This window comes from Bombus vosnesenskii, unplaced genomic scaffold, assembly GCF_011952255.1.
Source record: "Bombus vosnesenskii isolate JDL3184/JDL3185 unplaced genomic scaffold, Bvos_JDL3184-5_v1.1 scf7180000016274, whole genome shotgun sequence".
In the NCBI taxonomy this organism is placed as follows: domain Eukaryota; kingdom Metazoa; phylum Arthropoda; class Insecta; order Hymenoptera; family Apidae; genus Bombus; species Bombus vosnesenskii.
In genome coordinates this window covers 957,443-976,631 of record NW_022884343.1, presented here as the reverse complement: position 1 = coordinate 976,631, position 19,189 = coordinate 957,443, and the positions used below count along the sequence as shown (strand labels likewise).

General features: G+C 37.1%; 2 protein-coding genes across 6 annotated transcripts; one reads left to right on the top strand and one right to left on the bottom strand.

Annotated features, from left to right (window-relative positions):
• Positions 1-7,726: 7,726 nt before the first annotated feature.
• On the bottom strand, positions 7,727-11,388 carry LOC117242517 (pancreas transcription factor 1 subunit alpha-like). 3 transcript variants are annotated; one of them, XM_033509248.1, is made up of 3 exons: positions 9,654-11,388; positions 8,960-9,294; positions 7,727-8,472 (listed from the first exon to the last, which is right to left on the bottom strand). In XM_033509248.1, the coding sequence occupies exons 1-3, from the start codon at positions 9,923-9,925 to the stop codon at positions 8,333-8,335; spliced, it is 747 nt and encodes a 248-aa protein (XP_033365139.1). In that variant the 5' UTR covers positions 9,926-11,388; the 3' UTR covers positions 7,727-8,332. The 3 variants fall into 3 exon arrangements, with proteins under 3 accessions (XP_033365139.1, XP_033365138.1, XP_033365140.1); XM_033509247.1 differs by having other exon boundaries at positions 8,957-9,294; positions 9,654-11,386; XM_033509249.1 differs by having other exon boundaries at positions 8,957-9,276; positions 9,654-11,377.
• A 4,000-nt stretch (positions 11,389-15,388) lies between these two features.
• LOC117242413 (protein DDI1 homolog 2) lies at positions 15,389-19,136 on the top strand. 3 transcript variants are annotated; one of them, XM_033509032.1, is made up of 6 exons: positions 15,389-15,910; positions 16,357-16,575; positions 16,654-16,908; positions 17,256-17,561; positions 17,635-17,781; positions 18,240-19,136. In XM_033509032.1, the coding sequence occupies exons 1-6, from the start codon at positions 15,649-15,651 to the stop codon at positions 18,449-18,451; spliced, it is 1,401 nt and encodes a 466-aa protein (XP_033364923.1). In that variant the 5' UTR covers positions 15,389-15,648; the 3' UTR covers positions 18,452-19,136. The 3 variants fall into 3 exon arrangements, with proteins under 3 accessions (XP_033364923.1, XP_033364922.1, XP_033364924.1); XM_033509031.1 differs by having other exon boundaries at positions 15,390-15,910; positions 18,237-19,136; XM_033509033.1 differs by having other exon boundaries at positions 15,826-15,964; positions 18,237-19,136.
• Positions 19,137-19,189: the final 53 nt, after the last annotated feature.

The window sequence follows — 19,189 nt, the reverse complement described above, 5'->3', positions numbered from 1 at the left end:
CGAAGATGATAAAAGGAAACAAACGTAAATTGAACAGAACGTCGCTCCCTAATTTCGACATTTCCATGCTCTCGTTTAATTTTGTGTTCACTTTTCAATTATTCGTGTACAAATAAATTATTGTGTTCCTAAATCCAATGTGGATCGACTGTCGGAGATTTTTGTCGCTTGAAAATTTCACTTTAATTTGACCAAAGTCTTCTCTAATTCTGGGCCGCAATTGGATTTATACAGAATAGACAAGAAAAAAGGAAATTGTTTTTGCGCTCAAAGTCGCTGAAACCTTTTGGACGAACATTGTACCAAGACATTTTGATAAAGATGTTTCTCCGATAAATTTTGTATAAACCCAATGTGGCTCTGTCCATTAGGATTTTCTATTCGCTTGTAGTTTAATTGTAACTTAAATGTTTGGTACGTATATACTTATGTACGCAAGAGTTGATGCGTTTAGGCTAGATGTATCATTAGATTCGTTGATATTAAGAACTTATTATGCTCACGATGATGTTCTCGAACAAATTAATTGTTCCAAAAGACGAATCAGCGAGAAACAAATGAGCAAAAGTCTATTTATTCGAACGATAAATTGGAGGCTGCTCGAGTACAGTGGAAATGGAATACACAACAGGACCCATTAGTCCCGCGTACGATACTTTTGTTTGTCAAGAAACTGGCGTTAGGAGACATTCAGGCATTTGTAAATCATGAAACCACAATGTCCAGGCGGCAGCAATGCTTTGATTGGCCGAAATATTGGCACAGATCGTACCCGTAGCATTTTGATACTCGAGATCTCTTCGCTAAGAGTCACTGTTGGACAGTTAAAAAAGAATTAAAAAAGAAAAAAAATAAGTGTGCAAGTGAACCAATCTTGGCGCCGTTTGTGAAGCGTGTTTTCATTTTTCTACGAGAGTTAGCTGATATCCCTCCCAATCTCTGGACGAGCGAACAGAAACAAGCAACTCATATTGTAAAATAATTCTACTCGAAGAGAAAGAGAAAAGAAACTGGAAAATGGAAAGGAGACAAACACTTATCTGTCTCGATGCACTTGTTGGTTTTCCCAAGAAACGCGCCAGTTAAATATAAAGCGTACTGTGTGCTAGATATTGTAAAAAGGTCAAGGGTCAAACACGGCCACGTTCTTGGGACAGCTAGCAATTTGTAGAAAGCGGTAGCTTTATGTAAAAAGATAAAAAAAAAGGGTGTAATCACGAGGACACTTCAAAGGCTGCCGCGTCCTCCGGTAGTCTTTTGTATATTTTCAAGTGAGAAACAAGCATGAGCAGCTAAAAATCCGGGGCTGCTCCGTGGCTAGCTACCTTTAAACTGTCCTCTACTACGTACGTCTATTATTGTACCCGTGTAAGGATATAAAGGAAGGAGCATACCGATCGAAATGCCATATGTGTTTCCACACAGGGGAAAAAAAAACTGAATTTTCTAACGTGAGAAAAGGCTGATTGTTTTTTTAACGCGTTTAGTGTAACGATTCACCGAAATCTTGTCCATTTCCTAGGGGCATCCTGAGTTTAACACTGTCAATGCTCTATCTCGGTTACTTTGTTTTATACGCTGCTTAATCGACGAGTTTTAATTTTAGCTTTTAATTTATTAGAACTTTTATCTTTATATGTTCTTTGGTTCCAGATCTAAGACTTTCAGTTCTAAAGGAATCGTTATTTTATTATTATTATTATTATTATTATTATTATTATTATTATTATTATTATGAAAACCGACCCTCAGAATGTGTTAGAAGTGTCTTCAAAAATACATTTGAAGAAAATGTAAGTATTCAGATGTTCAGTTTTATCTAATAAATTCTCAATAATCTATATGTGAAAGCTACGTATATGTCTTTTTAAGTTTGTCATTTTAAATTGGACAAAATATGATAATACTGTGAAGAGCACGTGTGTCGAACAGTGAGAAGAGCCACTGGCTTAAATTCAGGAGAACCAGCGCCAACGAGACTAGGCTCTCTGCTTCGAATTGGATGCCTAGAAAGTTTCACTTTTATATGTACATCTGCTAAGATTTTACCCTGTCGAATCTAGAGGATTGAAGGCCTTCCTCAGGTGCAAGGGATGGACGAGAGCTCATAAAAGGAGTTGACTAAAGACGACGCTTCTGACAACAACGTTGTATAATCATACGCTCAAATCTTTCTTTCTCTCTCTCTCTATATATATATATATATATATATATATATTTTTTTTTTTCGTCCATCGATCAAGAAAGTTAAAGCTGGAAGTTTCGTTTGTCATTGGTGCACACGATTCATTTAGAAGCGTCGTCACGGAGTCGCGTGGATCGGTTCCGAATCCAGGGATGTAAATCACTGTGCGATACGATTTTGTAATGTAACTGTGCATACGGAAGCATGTAATAAAAGAAGAGTAAACGACGACAGCATCGTTTCACTGGACCGACGCATCTCCTGTTTCCAGATCCTTCCGTTCCTTCTCTATGGATCCTTTAATAGGAGGAGTAATTATTTGGAGAAGGTACCTTCTGACAGCTACAGCTGCTCCGTTCAGTTTCAGATATCAGTATTAGCAGCAATTTCTTCATTTATCATACAAAATAATACTGGTAAAAATATAAATTAGCAAAGAACAGACCGGACGATTAGAATTATTTTCAGATATAAAAGTATGTATTAGATTTTACTTATTTGTTAGAGTAAATGTATTTTTTCTTAGGAATACCTACCTACTTATGAACTAATATACCTTGAAATATACTTTTTAGTTGGTTTGAAGCGGCTGTCGAAGAACATTTTGAACATAGGATGGAAAGTTTGTTGATTTCTTCCGAAACAAAGAGGAAAAGCGTATATTTACTCGTCTATGGAGGCATGGATGGCTATCTCCAGACAAATCCCTGACGTTTGCCTCAGTGCCGGACAACGATCGTGGGAAGGCTCACCTGCGACCTCGTCTCCGACGAATCAATATTACACGAGACTGTACGAATACGCTATGTTTCATGGATAAAGCTGAAAGACTCTCTTACCAGAAACAACCAATTGATCCTCTTCATATATTCAACGTAAATTAAATAAATCAATGAAAATGAATAATTTCCATGTTAATGTTAAAGTCGACGATTAACTTCTCTATAGAGATGTTCGCTTTTTAGTTGGTAATTTGTACAATGGGTAAAAATTCACCCAGGAGAAATATATGTCGCAGTCAGGTTGGCATTTTGGGGCGTTCGATGAACCTTTACTTACTTTACCGTCGCGAATGTAGCCAATATTTATCAGTACGAATGTGGACACTACAAGAGGCTATGAGTAATGGTAATAGGATGGTCGAGATGATGGTGACAACGAATACAGGTTCGATAACGAATCCACGATCCACGGGAGGACAAGTATCAACGTACTGCTCGATTCGGATCACTCGATCGGCAATTCGTCCAACGACTCTAACACTCTAACTCTCTTAATCCAAAAGAGGCTGCCCTTATGTACTCCTGTCCCCGCCTCTCGGGTTAATCTTTGTTTTTGAGGAGAGCCATATAATCATTTCATACCTCTGTCAGGTACATGTCCCTCCCGTGACCGTGGCTAGGTCCGGTGACCTGCCATATCACGTCGAGACCAAACCCATCGTCCTAAAGTCAGATTGGGACATTAAGACTATTTCTTATTTTTATTACTTAAGGGCGGCTATAGTAAAAGTCTAGACTAGTGTATTGGGGCTTTTCCCAACATTCCGGACGGGAAATCCCGCTGTAATATAATACATATTATATTAAAGTCTGACAAAATAATTGTAATTGTAGCAGAGGCGAAAATTCACCAATGGGCCCGTTACTATAACATTAATTTAATCCTCAATTTTTCTGCAAAAGTTATTAAAAAATTAATGTTACAGAACATAAAGGCGAGGATATAGCAAAAGTATTGCACGTGTCTTTTCTTTTCACGTGTCAGTATTTTTAGATCATCTTCTGGGGAGGGGAAGCTCCAGTTTCGCATTACAGCAGAACAATGTCCAATGTAAAGTAATAGGATTTCATCGAGCCCGAGTTTTCACGCTGGATTTCACCTATGGATTTCAGATTCTTATCTGTCTACATGTTCCACTCCTAAAGATGTTACTTATTCATTGATTCATGCCAACAGTACCTACATCTCATGCATAAACTCATCTCTTCACTTCTAAATTTCAGTTAAACTGAACTGAAATAATCCTATTTTCGCAATCTGGTTTATTAAATCCTACTTGTGCAATCCAAATGCAATTTGGGAAATAATTAATATGTAAAAGAAAATTGTCGAAGAATACAGGGCACAAAGTAGAAGAAATTAATGAAAAGCCAGCCCAGTTCGTTATTCTTACCGTTTCTAATCGTCCACCAACGACGATCAAATCAAGTGTTACATTGTCTGCTTGTACAATCGCGTGGAGAATATTTAGGGAAAGCTACAAGGATAAGAATGATCCGACAGGGTTGTTCAGGGGTCGATGATTTTGCTGGAACTTCGGAAAACACCCTGGAGCACGCAGCTGCCCAGGTATTTGCGTGCCCCAATTTTCAGCCTGTGGGGCTGGAATCTATGAGGGGGAGCAGAAGGGTGGATGGATGCTCTCTTTTGCTCAGAACACCCCCCAGTATGTGTAATGGAACCCCAGCTTCCTGTCTGTCGATGTAACATTGTTAATTCTGCTCTCAGGTTACATTCAAACCACTATCTATGAATTTGATATATTTTCCTGTTTCCTTTGGTTTACTCGTGCTTTGTTCTGTACTAATTTGTACTCCTTTCTTTTAGAGTACGGATAGAGGAAAAGAGAAAACTGGGCGTTGTAAATTAAGGAGCTAGATACGAATGTTTCAAGTTGAAAGGGTAAATTATTCTCCTTGAAACATTGAAGCTTTAATGCAACTTGTTTTAGCATTTGATATACTGATAGCAAGTGACTGGCAGTATATCGTATACTAACAGTATTTCTTAGTATTTTCTGTGCGATGATTACAAAAGTAAATAAGATTAATAACTGATAAAAGGACAGCTATTCGTCGGGTGATTGAAACTGGTTCAGTCTTATCTACAGTTGACGCAGGTGTGTTCATACACCTGCCCTTATCACGCGCCACTTCGTGGCGCATCAATGTTTTAGCACTTATATCTTTCAATATCAAGTGTTACATTAATATTCTTGCCAATATGAAACGCGATCGTTTTCTAATATTTTCCAATTCTTTACTTCAGTCATATTATCTAAAAATGAAATTCTATTTCAATCAGAACTAAGACAAAAAGCCCCAACATTTTGATAATAATATAATTGATCATATATTCATTTTTATTATTCACAAGGATGGAATTAAAGCTTCAATCATTTTTCAGGGCATCTTCATAGAGAAGTCCAGCGGTTAAGGGGAGGCGTGAAAGTTCAATACCCCAGGTTGAACCTAATCGGCTCGAACGTCACGGTACCGTGATCCCGTGAAAATTAGCAAACCATAGAATCGCGGCTGCAGCCCCTTCCGCGTATCAGACGCGTATTAAGAGCACCCTCTTGTCACGAGGGTCGCACTTGTGTTGATCCTCGCAGCTGGAGTGACACACAAATAAAGTATTAATTCGCGATTCATGTAGTAATACCGTAGCATCGCTCTGAATGCAACGTCCATACTGATCTACTATCTAACGTTGTACATCGTACCCTAAAATGTATCCATGTAAGGAATTCTAGAATCTCTCCCTTCAATTTTAAATATTTATATCACGATACTAAAATTCTTGAGATATCTAGGTACTCTGTTATATTTAATGGTACCTATTAAGCATCTTGAATTACTTCAAAGTACATATTTCTTAAATATTTGACGACAAATATAAAATACTTATTCCAATTCTGTTTAAATAACGAAAAACAAAGAAGAGAGGAAAGAACACTCTCGGAGAAGCTGGGAACTGTTTCGATTCGTCCCAAGGGACACGTATATCGCCCCTAATTGTCCACAAATCGACGACCACCCTCGATTTCCGAACCGTTAAGTATAACCACCCCCTGGGGCACCAGGGGCGTTCCGCTAGCTTTCTGTTGAGTGCCGCCTGATACAACGGGGTAGAATATGGATTCAATTACACCTCATTGTGCCACGGTGTCTATAAACAATGCTGTTTTCACAGCTGATAGCGGCCCACGTCCTGCTGCGGCTCCACCAAGTTGGACCTAGTTCACCTAGTAGACTGTCTTTCTAGTAAGTGTAATTTCTGATCTCTTCGATAAGAAACAATGTGATTTTAACTGTAGAATTTGGTCACAATAATACAATAAAATAATATATTTATAATTATATTCCCTCTAGTATAGTCATGTTCTTATCATTGATAAATTGGTTGTTTGCAATTAAACAATTCATTTATTTGGAATTAAATATTGTAATTTCAAAGGACTTTAAATGAACTTCAAAGAGAAGAAATGAGAAGAAGAGATGGGAAAGACAAACTTAAACGAAGAAGACGCAAGGAGAAAAGATTTTCATGAAAATTAGAAAGGAAATTCAACTAGTGATAGATAAAACATTTTCAAAGGAACAATTTCTACAATATTCTGGCTTACCATACAATTCCACCCTCGAAGCAAAATTTCAAGCCCTACACGGTGCTTAACTGTACATATACACTTTTAATTCCATATTTAACTGTACATACGTATGCTTTTAAATAGTAAAACGTAAGTACTGTAAGTGGAAGATAGAAACTTGTAAAAGCAGGTGGACTAGTTATTATGCTAATGATATCTATTTTTAAGTAAATGGCTCGGCTCATTAACGTAACAACCAGTGAGGCACGGGTAGAAGGTAGAAAACCGTATTCAGGGTACAGAAATAACGAAGAGGGAAAAGAGGATCGCGTCGTGGGAAGATCCACAGCCGTCGACGCCATTATTCCCGAGTCGCAGGACGTCGCGACACCGCAATATCGACGTACCGCCCACGATTTTCCTTCTCTGTCTCATCCACATCGGTTCTGCTCCCCTTTCAGGCGAACTCTACGCCAGAATTTGGCGCAGCTTCTACCCTTTTTATTTTCGGAGTCCTCCGCCATTTCGTTGCGAAGAATACTACATTCAAAGCCTTGTCCGACTTCTTGGACACTCGGGAAACACATTCTTTATTTTCCTTACGTTACTTTGTATTGAATCTTGATGAAATTTTGGGGAATAAACTTTTTAAATTATATCAAATGGAGGAAAAGAATACAAGGAAAATTGAAGATACGAAGAAGTCTAAAAGATTGAGAGATTAATCTTGGACTGAACATTTGATGAAATAGAGTCTGTTTCGCGCTGAAAAAATTTTGGTAACGTAACTTGTTAAAATTAATTAAGAGGTACGAGACAAATTGAAGATGGAAAGGTATAAAAAATTTGGAAGACTGAAAAATTGACAGAAATTGTAGAAATTTGAAAATTAAAGAAAAGCTACTTCAAGAAAAATTATTTTGGTTTCAGTTTTCTCTGAACCAAGCAAAGAGGTTTCGGATTAAATTTTAACGAGCTACAGTGGGAAGACTATTGATTTCTAAAAGAACTATGTACACCTATCAGGAAGTGCGCAGAATATTGGAATTTTAACTTATCCAAGTAAACTTCATTAACTGCTGCTTCAATAATAAAAGAGAAAGAATGGAAGAAAGCAGGAATTACGGTAAAATATAAAAAATGCATGGTAACAAAAGATGAAACAGTTTGAAACTTGAAGAACCTACTTTATTTGGCTTGGATGGCAATCACGTTGACAATCATTCTGTTGCATATTCACATTTCACGTACAAACAATATCTGCTTACACTTTTTTACTCACTTTATATGTACAATAATAACATGAATTCTGTCAGACAATAGAGAAATCAATGGATTACTTAAAAGAAGAGAAAAACTCCTGACAGAATTTTTATGTATTTCCTTTTCCTCTATTTACTAAGCGTAGATTCGCTGTTTTTTGAGCACGTCTAAAAAAACTGAAAGAAGTTACACATGTTCTTCATATTCTATAGGAATTTCTTATTCAATTCCTATCTGAAATTCCATTAACACGTTAATTTAAAGAACGATACTGTCTATATATAGGACAACTAAATAATGTTAACAATAATAATTTAATAATACTGTCCAACCGTGTTAAAATCGACTAGAGATACAGGATAATTAATTAGCATAATTTTGTTTTGTTAACAAATGTTGTTCTTTTGGTACGATTAAAAATTAGGAAAAATGAATGATTGACTAGAAATTTCTGTCCTTAGATACTAAATAACAGGCTCGACGCACTTAATAATTAACACCTGAGCACTTTATTCGAATGTCGAGCCATTCTTTGATGTTCTTGGGTCCTCCGGGGTCCAGACTTTCGCGTACATCGTCCCATTCGGGGAGATGTCCGACTTCCTAGACCAGGACAAAGAATGGAAAATGAATGGGTTCCCCTCGCTGCCTGAAATTTGATTATTAATCAAAATTAGTATATCAAGGAGCTTAATTTCTATTGAAATAACCATCAGAATTTTAATAAAATTAAATATTCTCTTCTCCTTGTTTATTACTCGAACTATAGGATTTGGTTGCTTGTAAAGCTTGTTCAATAAAATTGTTAACAAACTGTCAATGAAACAAGTCTGTAAAAACCAGATAGGCCGAAATTCGATGTGCTTGTTGGTTAAGATTTTATATCACTGTTTGTAATCCATTTATTGTTTTGCATAAAAGAGTAAACAAAAGAACAATGTCAAATATATTATTATAAATCACAAAAATCCTTCTGTAAGGATGACAGGTAAATCTAAAAGACAATTTAAGCCAATTGATAGGTAAAATCTATCACAGTTTAGCTCAATAAATTAAAAAAAAAAAAAGAAAAAGGAAAAGACGATGTGGATATGATAGAAAGGAGATGTGAGTGCGATCGGTATTGGCCTCACCACGAATTATGACCTTCTTAGTGTCGTCTCGACCGGAGCACCTCGAGAGACCTCCGTTTCCTGTCAGAGGATCGTTGCCCTTGTCAGCTCTGACCAGTTCGTTCAGGAACTTTATGTAACCGATCGCCAATTTTAATGTATCTACTTTAGAGAGTCTCTTTTCGTAGGGCAAAGTTGGTATGTGAGCCCTAAGGCCTTCAAAGGCGTCGTTTATATTCTGCATACGTCTCCTCTCCCTCATATTGGCAGCCTGCCTCTGTTGCACCGCCTGCCTTGGACTTTTTCCCGTTGCCCCGTTCCTTCTGTTGCTCTGACTTCGTCTAGAAATCATTATTACACTGTTTTTAATAGAATAATGATCTCTAGACACCTATTTTTGAAGATATTTCTAAGATTCTTTGAAAGTTAGGTTTAAAAATCCTTCAAACTAGTAGAAGAACTGTATTATTGAACTGTATTTGTTGGAATTATGATCTTTGGACGACAATTTTTGTATATATCCTTGAGATGTTTGTGAGATTCAGTGAAAATATGGGCGACGAGAAAGTGAAAGACAGAGGAAGAAATTTTCTTAATATAAAACTACTTTGACTCGCAGTCTTGACAAAATATCAGAAGCTAACTTAAACGCTCTTTTGAATAAAAATAAACATGAAAATAATTTTAATAAAAATTTATTTGCGCAGGTAATACTCACTCTCTGGTGTGGTTTTCCTGGTCACTGCTGTAAGCGCTCTCATTGTCGGTGCTGTTCTCGTCATATAAATAAATTTCACTGCCACTGGTACTTCCAGTACTGCCAGCAGTATGAGAAGCTAGCTGCGACGGAATCGAAGGCAGCGTAGCCGTGGTAGGTGCTCCGCAATGCGGTGGCAGAGCTGGAATCGCAGGATTTCCAAGGAAACTATGAGCTTCGTACATGTACTGGCGATTCATCATGTCTAATTCCAAATTATCCATAGAATACATCTTGAAGAAGCTTGTCTTATACTTAAGTTTCTTTGGTACGTGTGTATCTCAGATAAATTCTTTGGTATAGTGACTAGAATCTTTGACTAGTTCAAATTAAGTCATTGAAATGCTCTTACATAGTTGTTTATAAGATTGTTTATTAATCCTATTTAGATAGATGTAGAAATTTGGAAGATTTGATTCTACACTGTAGTTTTTACTTGAGAATCTCTCATCTGAGATTCAAACGTTTCCATCACGAGTTACAGGATACTTTGAACGTTTGACTTCACACTGTAGCTTCCAGTTGAGAATCTCTCAAATGGGATCCACATTCAAATTTAATACAAGAACCATCCTTGAGATCAGTCACAATGCTTTTATACAACCTCTAAGCCATGTCTATATGGACACTATAGTCTTCTTTGAACGCGGAAGAACCAATATCTTCGACCTAATACAGGAAATATTAAACAGATTATTGAGATCACGGACGACGCTGCTGTATAATTTCTGAGTGCTTCCTGGAACGTTATACAGCGTTTTCTGAACGCAGAAGAGACAATTCTTCAAACTCAATGCAAGGAACATTGAATGGATTCAATTAAACTGGGATCAGCAGGCAGTTTTTGTTGAAATTTCCAGCGAATTCCAATGCAAGCACCCTCGATCACGTCCCGAGGATCACCGATACCATCGACGTGACACGTGGCCTCAGCGCGTGCTAGGAAATACTTCTAAACAGCGGCACGTGCCAGGAGGAAGCCAGGGCACGTGTCCAGGTTTGTCCAGACACTTAACACAATATATTCGATCCTTCCTTGTTGGTCATACTGTGATCTAATTCAAAATTCCTCTTCCAGACAACCGAGCAACCACTTTGGATGTAAGGAAACCATCAGCCAATCTCTTCATCCTCGATCTTCTTCCTGGACAACGTTCTCTTCACTTCCACTCATAGTTCAGATTCTTCAAACTTCTAGTCGGACGTTCGACGCACATCATTCACACTAAATTGGGTTTTACGATCTTATGAAATCTTGAAAAAATTGAAGAGATGTTGCAAAATTGTGATAAATTAAAACGTGCTTGGAATCTAATGGGTTAATGCATTAATTCGTACACTTTGATAAAACTGTTATATTGTTACCACATTCACGGATCCACTAATAACCAAATTCTTATGAGTAACAGTGTATTTAATGTATTGATGTTCAAATTGATTCTCGTAAGAGAAAAGATAGGAAAATCACTGACATGGTATTGTTAGTATGTATAATTATTTGGATTTGAGGTGAAAGAGAGAATATCGAACAGTTGAGTGAATGTTAGGCTGTTAGAAAGGTGAAATGGAACTGTGGATCATTGATGAGCACTGGTTCAGGTAGTCTGTCGAAACTGAAAGAGAAAAGCGGTAGGGAAGCCATTCCTGGGGTTGAAAGTCTAGCTGCATCCCCATTCGTCGAGCTAGTTGGTGGTGGAGCCTACCTACCCCTAGTTGCCTGGCTGCTGGTTCCGCCTCTTCATCGATCTGATAAGGAACAGGGAGGTTCTGGATTGAAGAAACAGAGCGATAATGCGAATTGAATAGATTTACGAATCGAATTTGCACACCAAGATAGATATTTTAGATGTTAGACAGTTGTCGTATATATATGGATAAAGGAAGTTTAAGGAAGAAGCTGTAAATTCGGTGGAAATTGGTTGAAAGCGAGTGTCGTATAAAAATTGAAATAAGAAAGAATCTGGAAAAGAATTACAAGAAGAGGATCGGCTATACGATTTAATAGAAACTGGACAAAGGATTTTGGTGAACTAAAGAAAGGAAGAAATGTAGGAGAAATTGTAAGAAAGTAAATATAGCAAGAATCGGAGGAAGGAATTCAACAATTGGAAAAAGGATTTTTAGGAAAAGTAATGGATTTAAGAAAGAATTTAGAGAAAGGAAATTACGTAAAGAAACTCTTAACCAGAAGACATTTTTCTTCAGAAGATTAGAAGATTCGATTCGTAATGGAAGAATTGTATTAGAACTTTTATCAATGTCAAATATCGTACTTGAATTTAACTGTGAAAATTAACAAAAAGCTGACTACAATATGTTAAAGAATAACAGCTCTATATTAAAAAGTACATATCGTGCAAAGCTTGGAAAACTTTCTTTCACGTGACACAAAGTTTCACAGAAACATATTGTTGCGCTATTAAATAATATAATTTTGCGGCACGATAATGATACAGAAGCAATCATATCGGACCTGTTACGGGCCACATAATTACACGGTGCTCCGGCTAGGCCAAATGTCGCAGAAATGGTTAACCCCCGAGTAAACCCTTGCACGGTGTTTTCGGTACACGTGCACGACACGTGCCCCTAATTTCTTTCTCCGTTACACCTTTGATTCCCTTGGATGCTCTTTTTATGGACAACCATGAAACTCGCTAGTCCCCAACATTCATTATTTCCTGTGGATTCTGTGGAAGAATATAGAACCTCAGAAAATAAAGAAGAGAAGATATTCTGAATTTTCTTTCAAGAAAAAAGATTCTGTCAAATCCAACATAATACAGTAGAGAACTTGTAATAATTTTATTCCTTAAAAAAAAATCCGAAAATATTATATCCAAAAAGGATTGAAGAAAGGAAGAAAGTTAAATTTGTCTGAAATTGGAGGAGGAATTTCTAGTAAAAGTGGTGGTTCTAAAAAATGTGAGATATCAAACTTCAAGTAGGAGTAAAACCGGAAAGTATCCTAATAATTCTTCTATTAAAAATATACGACAAAACGGAAGGAAATGTTAATTTTAGGATATTTGAAGGTATCAAAAGATTTTCTTTGAAGCGCCGACAGGATATAAAGTACGAGCCATTATCGATTTCCCACAAAACTTTCTACTGAACGTATCCACCGAGGCTAGACAATTAACACGCTACAAATTAAGAGGGCCCGTTGCATCAGGATGAATTATTCGCTCCATCTGTTGTTTCAGGGAAAATCTAGGAAACGATTTTTTCCTTTCCCACGAGTATAATTTTCTGCTTTAATTCAGAAACGTTTAATTTGCAATTTGCGTAAGAGAAAGTTTTTTACAACTATGAATTATCAATAATTGATTGTACAAACGAATGAAATAGTTTTTAATGGCGCAAGGTGCAGGTGCAAAGATTGATTGTGAAAAAATCGAATCTGAAGATCGGAAGCCGCAGCCTGTCTGGATCTAATCCAAAAGAAAAACACAGGATTGGAGCAGGACCATTGTGTGGCTGGATTTTTGATCCTCGAGATCGAGAGATAACCAAAGGGGGCCAGATTTAAATGGCAAATCCCCTGGGCACGTGTGCCCTCAATTCGAAGTTAAATACTAAATACGAAACGAATAAATTGCACTGCTGTAGAAGGTAATATTTATTTTTTATAATCGCTAAAAAAAAATTATCATTACTATTAAACATTGAAAATTAGAGGGGAGGAAATTGTGGAGATTCCTATCATCACAACTATTCAATTTAATTTAATATACTTTATTTTAATTTTCAGTATGCTATTTATATTCTGGGCGAATTATTTTAATGCAAACAAAGAGATTGCAGTTCATAAAAGCGCATCATTCCTCGAAAAGACTCGCTCTCCATGCCTAACCGATTTTCTATGGCACATCCTTGCACCCGGGAACCCATGTCCAACACCTGGTAGCCGGTACAATCCCGGGGAACATCCTGGTACCCACTCGAAATACAGACAACCCCATAAGTGTCTATTAATTTATACTCAGCAGGAGTGTGAAATCGATTTATACCCACTCTCGATTCATCTTCCAAAGCTTAATCGATTTGCAGCCCTACAGTAGGCTGTTATACCCTCTAATGGAATCCCTGTTTCAAAACTTTCACACTAATCAATTTTACAATAAAATATACGTATGATATATCATATAAACATATCATTTACATCATTTGATCTTATACAATTTTATTCAAAATTTAATTAACATTTTTATTTCCGTTTCAGGTGCTGTTTATTGGTACATAAACTTCTACAAAAAATCATCAAACCACGTGAGACAGTGTTGCATTCTGATTATTTATTGTATTTATTATACATAGTAATATTTTCCTAATATTTTTGTTACTTTTTCAGGTGCTGTTTATTGACATACAAACTTCTACAGACTATAGGAAGCATCATTAAACAGCGTGAAACAGTGTTATACAACATTACAAACACACCTTGCGCGATATTTGTCGTGACACATCCTGTTCCGAGTGTAATCGAGCGAGCCGTCGAAATCATGCGCTAATTTAACCATCAGCCCTGTCCAACGCGAAATTCTGAGCCACCTGTCTAATATCCACCTCTGCATCCGTTTCCGGTTTATGGGGGATGGCACCCCCTGTGGTGTCCTCGTGGTTGCGCCCTCCAGGAGGGCAGGATCCCCTGAACGTTGCATGCTTCACTGCACCACCTTTAGCCCATACTTTTTTCCTCCATAGGGTCGATTCCTTATCATAAAATATTCCAAAAGACGGTAAATTGTCAGAGAATCAGGAAATATTCTTTATCTAAGGTGAAAAGGTTGGTACACAAAAATCTATAATTTTCTTAGGTGAAATAAATGTACTAGGTTGAAAATTATCGATACCACAGGCTGCTTTGAAAATAGGATGATCAAGATAAGATCAATTCACTGTGGGAGATAAGGTTATCGTTACGTCGATCTGAGCGTCATGTATGGGACATTTAATTCTCAAATTGTGCGCACACAGGGTTCCTCAGTAAACGTTGATTATAGATATTGAAATCTATGATAAATCGACATCCCGATTATTGCTATTGTGATCCCAACAAGATTTGCTCCATTGCAAGTCCATGAGCCTGACATTATGCAAACATTTTAACATCTGTGGAGTTGTGTGGAATCTGTCCGTACAATTTGAAATATATAGATGAAGAGAATAACTTTTTAAGTAATAACCAGCAATTTTTATTGTTTAAATATTTTGGGTTTAGAAAGTTGAAGTTCATTGGTCTGCCCTCTGTTGACGATAATGTAATGTAGGATTCTAGATTATCCGCCAAGGATAGAACGAAAAGAATCTCGGTTAGATTTCAATATTTTAAATACATATTTCAATCTACTCAATGTTATTAGAAAATTTGATTTCGAGCTGCTTTATTACTGAAACAAATGGAATATCAAAGTTTAGAAATTTCTATTTCCGTGATAATTTAAAAAACGCCCATCTTAAGATTGTTGAACAATATATAATAACATAACCCACAACACCAACCTCCGCAAACTTTCGATCATATCTGTCAAAGTAATCTGTCTGTGTATATTGTGTAGAAAAATTTATTCAATACGCTGATGTTCTGCTAAAACAACAAATGACAGAATGACGCATTCAAATCGAAATTCAAGCTTGGCGCGCAGTCTGTTCATCGGCACAATTTCACGATCTCGTTACTTCTCGATATCTCGAGGTGATTTAAGTAGCCTTCAGGTCAAGCCTCAAAGCCAGCCAGTATTTTCGCTGAGCTGGGTTGTTGTTTACATCCTGTAGCCGCTCTTCGTACGGACATCCCGTGCGCGAGGGGAGCGGCAAAAATTCTCACGTGAAGTTTTATTGCCACCCAGTGACCACTTTCATTGCCCATCTTGCTTGCCCCTAGTATCTATCGTACAATCGTTGTGCACGCACGGAACCGAGAGCACAAGCAACTAGATAAAACACACACACGATGAAGGTAACAGTAACCACGCTCAGCGACGACATCTTCGTCCTGGACGTGATCGAGGATATGGAGCTGGAGAGTTTCAAGGCTCTTTGCGAGATCGAGAGCAACGTACCAGTCCATGAGATGGTGATCGCTTTCAATGGTCTACCATTGATGAACGACAAGAAATCGCTGAAGGATCACGGGATCCGTGACGGTGACGTGGTGATTTTGCAGCACATGCATCAAAGCGGGGCCGAGTTGAACCTTCACCCGTTAAACGGAGGTCAGCTTCAATACAGCACCATTATTTAAAGTGGCGATCGAGGCGGGTCGTGAGGTTAGCTTTTCGGCTTCGATTTACGTTTCTTTTTCATTGTATTGTCACGTCTCTCGATCAGATGTTACCAGACTTATAACGCACGATCCATGAATTTGGCTTAACAGACTCGATCGAGCATGTTATCCCCCTTTTGGTTTCACTATAGAATAGTGTCTATTAGAATACAATTTTTTTTTTGTTCGTGTGGGAATCTTCTAAGTTCCTCTCATCTTGTCCGCACACCTGTCCGGTTCAGTTTAGCACAAGTTTTTTGTATTCACTTGTGTTGAGTTTGATTTGTTAGAGATAGCTTTTGTCGCCATGTGCTTAGTCAGATCAATTATTTAAGAGCGCACTATTGCGTAGTAAAGAAGAGAATGTACTAAATTCCAAGATACATATTACTCTAGCTATTCCCATGTTGGACTTCAGTTCCATCAGAGTACCAGGATCATCCAGCAGTCGACAGCCAACAGCTTCCAGTAGCACTATAGCCAGAATGCAAAACCCTAGAAAGGAGGATGATCCAGAAATAATAAGAGACATGTTTTTGGCTAATCCAGATCAACTAGCGTTGCTGAGCCAGAATAATCCCAAGCTGGCTAGTGCCTTACTTTCTGGAAATCTTGGTGAGTCTTCCAAAAGTACATATTAAGAACTATTTTGGAAATCTAAGAATTTACTCTACAATAGATATTGATTTGTAGAGAGATTTACAACTGTACTCAGAGAACAAATAAAATTAAGAGAAGAGCGTGAGGCACAAAGACTAAGAATGATGAATGCAGATCCATTTGACACAGAAGCACAGAGGTTTATTGCAGAGGATATTAGGCAAAAAAACATTGAAGCAAACATGGAAGCTGCAATGGAGTATAATCCAGAAACATTTGGATCAGTTGTTATGTTATATGTTAATTGTAAAGTCAATGGATTCCCAGTTAAAGCATTTATTGATACTGGTAAATATCAACTTTATTTATATTTATAAATAATGAGTTATACACGTGCGTAAATGCGCAGTGATAAATGTCAGAGATCATCATTGAACTGGAGACAAGATCATTTTTATGTATTTTTGTTTGGCTGCTGTTTGTGCCAATGTATCTATTTTTAAATTCCTGCATTTTGAAAGTCATTCTTTGTAGTATGTGGTACTTCATGGTGGGAGAAATTTAAATTTAGATATTGAAATCCGTGCTCTGACCTAGACTGTACTTTTGTCTTCAAAAATTCCATGAATTTGCTCTTCCTAAAAAAAAAAAAACATTTCGCAATATATAGTAACATTATGTTTTCAAAAATTCAGGTGCACAATCAACTATAATGTCGGATGCTTGTGCCGAACGATGCCACATAATGCGATTGGTGGACACAAGGTGGGCTGGAATAGCACATGGTGTTGGAACTCAACGCATCATTGGCCGTATTCACATGGTACAAATTCAAATTGGTAATGATCATCTAACAACATCGTTCACTGTTCTCGCGGAACAAAGCATGGACATGCTACTGGGTCTGGACATGTTAAAGAGGCATCAATGTTGCATAGATTTGAAGAAAAACGTGCTCCAAATTGGCACCACCGGTGCAGAGACGCCGTTTTTAGCAGAAGGTGATCTTAAATATTTCTATGGTTGCACAGTCTTTTTATCTGTTATACAACATAAATGCTTAATTCTGATTAGGGGAGCTGCCAGAGTGGCTAAGGTTAAGTGGTTATAGCGATGCAAGTATTTACGACACAGAAGATGATAAAGATGACAAGAGGGGAGGACCTCAAAGAGCACTGGATTATGGCTCCAGAGATGCAAAGAAGCAACGTCGCCAGCAGGGTAAGTATGTATCTGTCCAGGCTATCCTTTCTTACCATAATTCCTTATAAGATCCTGTGTTAAATAATTTGTGAAACATTCCATAATGAAACCCAATAAATTTCCTTTGTATATATGTTCCTCTATTGTGTATTTCGACTTTTAGTGGTGGCAATAAAAAAGGATATATTTATAAATCCAAGGAAAATTTTCAAAAGTAATGCTTGTGATATTATCGCTATTATTTACTTTTCAATGTTGAAGTTTATGCAGCTGAATTTGATACAAGGCCTTATATGTTAGCCACTGTACCTTTCCTTTTCCTAGGGAGATCCAACTGAGACAAATCCTCCTAACTTGCCTGGACTAGTGACTTGAAGCAGATAATTTATAATTATGGCTTTTAATTTTATAGTTTTATTTGTGGCTTGCTAGAATTTTTTTTAATTTTTTTTAATGAATACTATGTATTTTAGAAGGGCAAGAAAGCAATAGTTCAAGCGGGACATCAAGCAGACTAGGCTCCATAGAAACTACAGTCTTCCCCCACGACCCATTCACAGAAGAAACAGTGAAAGAAATCGAATCTCTGGGATTCAGCAGAGTACAGGTCATCGCGGAACTGCGTAGATTTAATGGAGACAAAACTCAAGCCACCGATGCGTTGTTCACGAAATCCTTTAGACTATAAAGCAACAAGGAAAGAAAAGAGAAATTGTGGGGGTTTCCATGTTTGAACAGTAAAGATAAGGGAATGGAAAATTTGTACTTGATTTTTGGTAGCGAATTTTCATATCGATTATTATAAAATCTGGAAACCACACGATCGAAACTCAGCTCAAGCAAGCATACTCACTGCTCGACAATTAGCATGAAATGGTGTTTCAGATTTTATTTCGTCGAGCAGATATTATGATGTATGTATAGATATCATATTTCATTTAATTAATAAGTGGCTACTTCAGAGTAAAGCTACATATATCTTCTCCGACTTTTATATTCTTTTTGCTAGATATACAGAAATGAAATGAATCGAATTTGGAATTTTAAGTGGAAGTCAGCGTGCTCTGATAACCTAGCCTACCATTATTGCAATACACAATTTTAGGAATCAATATAAAATGGTTTGAAAACAAAGTCATAAGTTAGGGGAGCAGCTTATTGCCTTTCGTGAAAGTTGCGTCACATTTGTAGATGTCTCACAAAATTTTTACTTACTAGATTAGATAAAAGAAAATAGACTTCTGAAAGGATAATATTTTAATCAAAGAGACATATTGCACGGTTTGACGGATATTTCGAGCTTCGCGAGTAAAAATCAGTTTGCGATACCTCCAAGAATACATTAGTTTCACTTCTGTAATTTTATTATTTACAAAAAAAAGAGAATATTGTAATGTAAACCAATCACGCATCGACCAATCTAGAA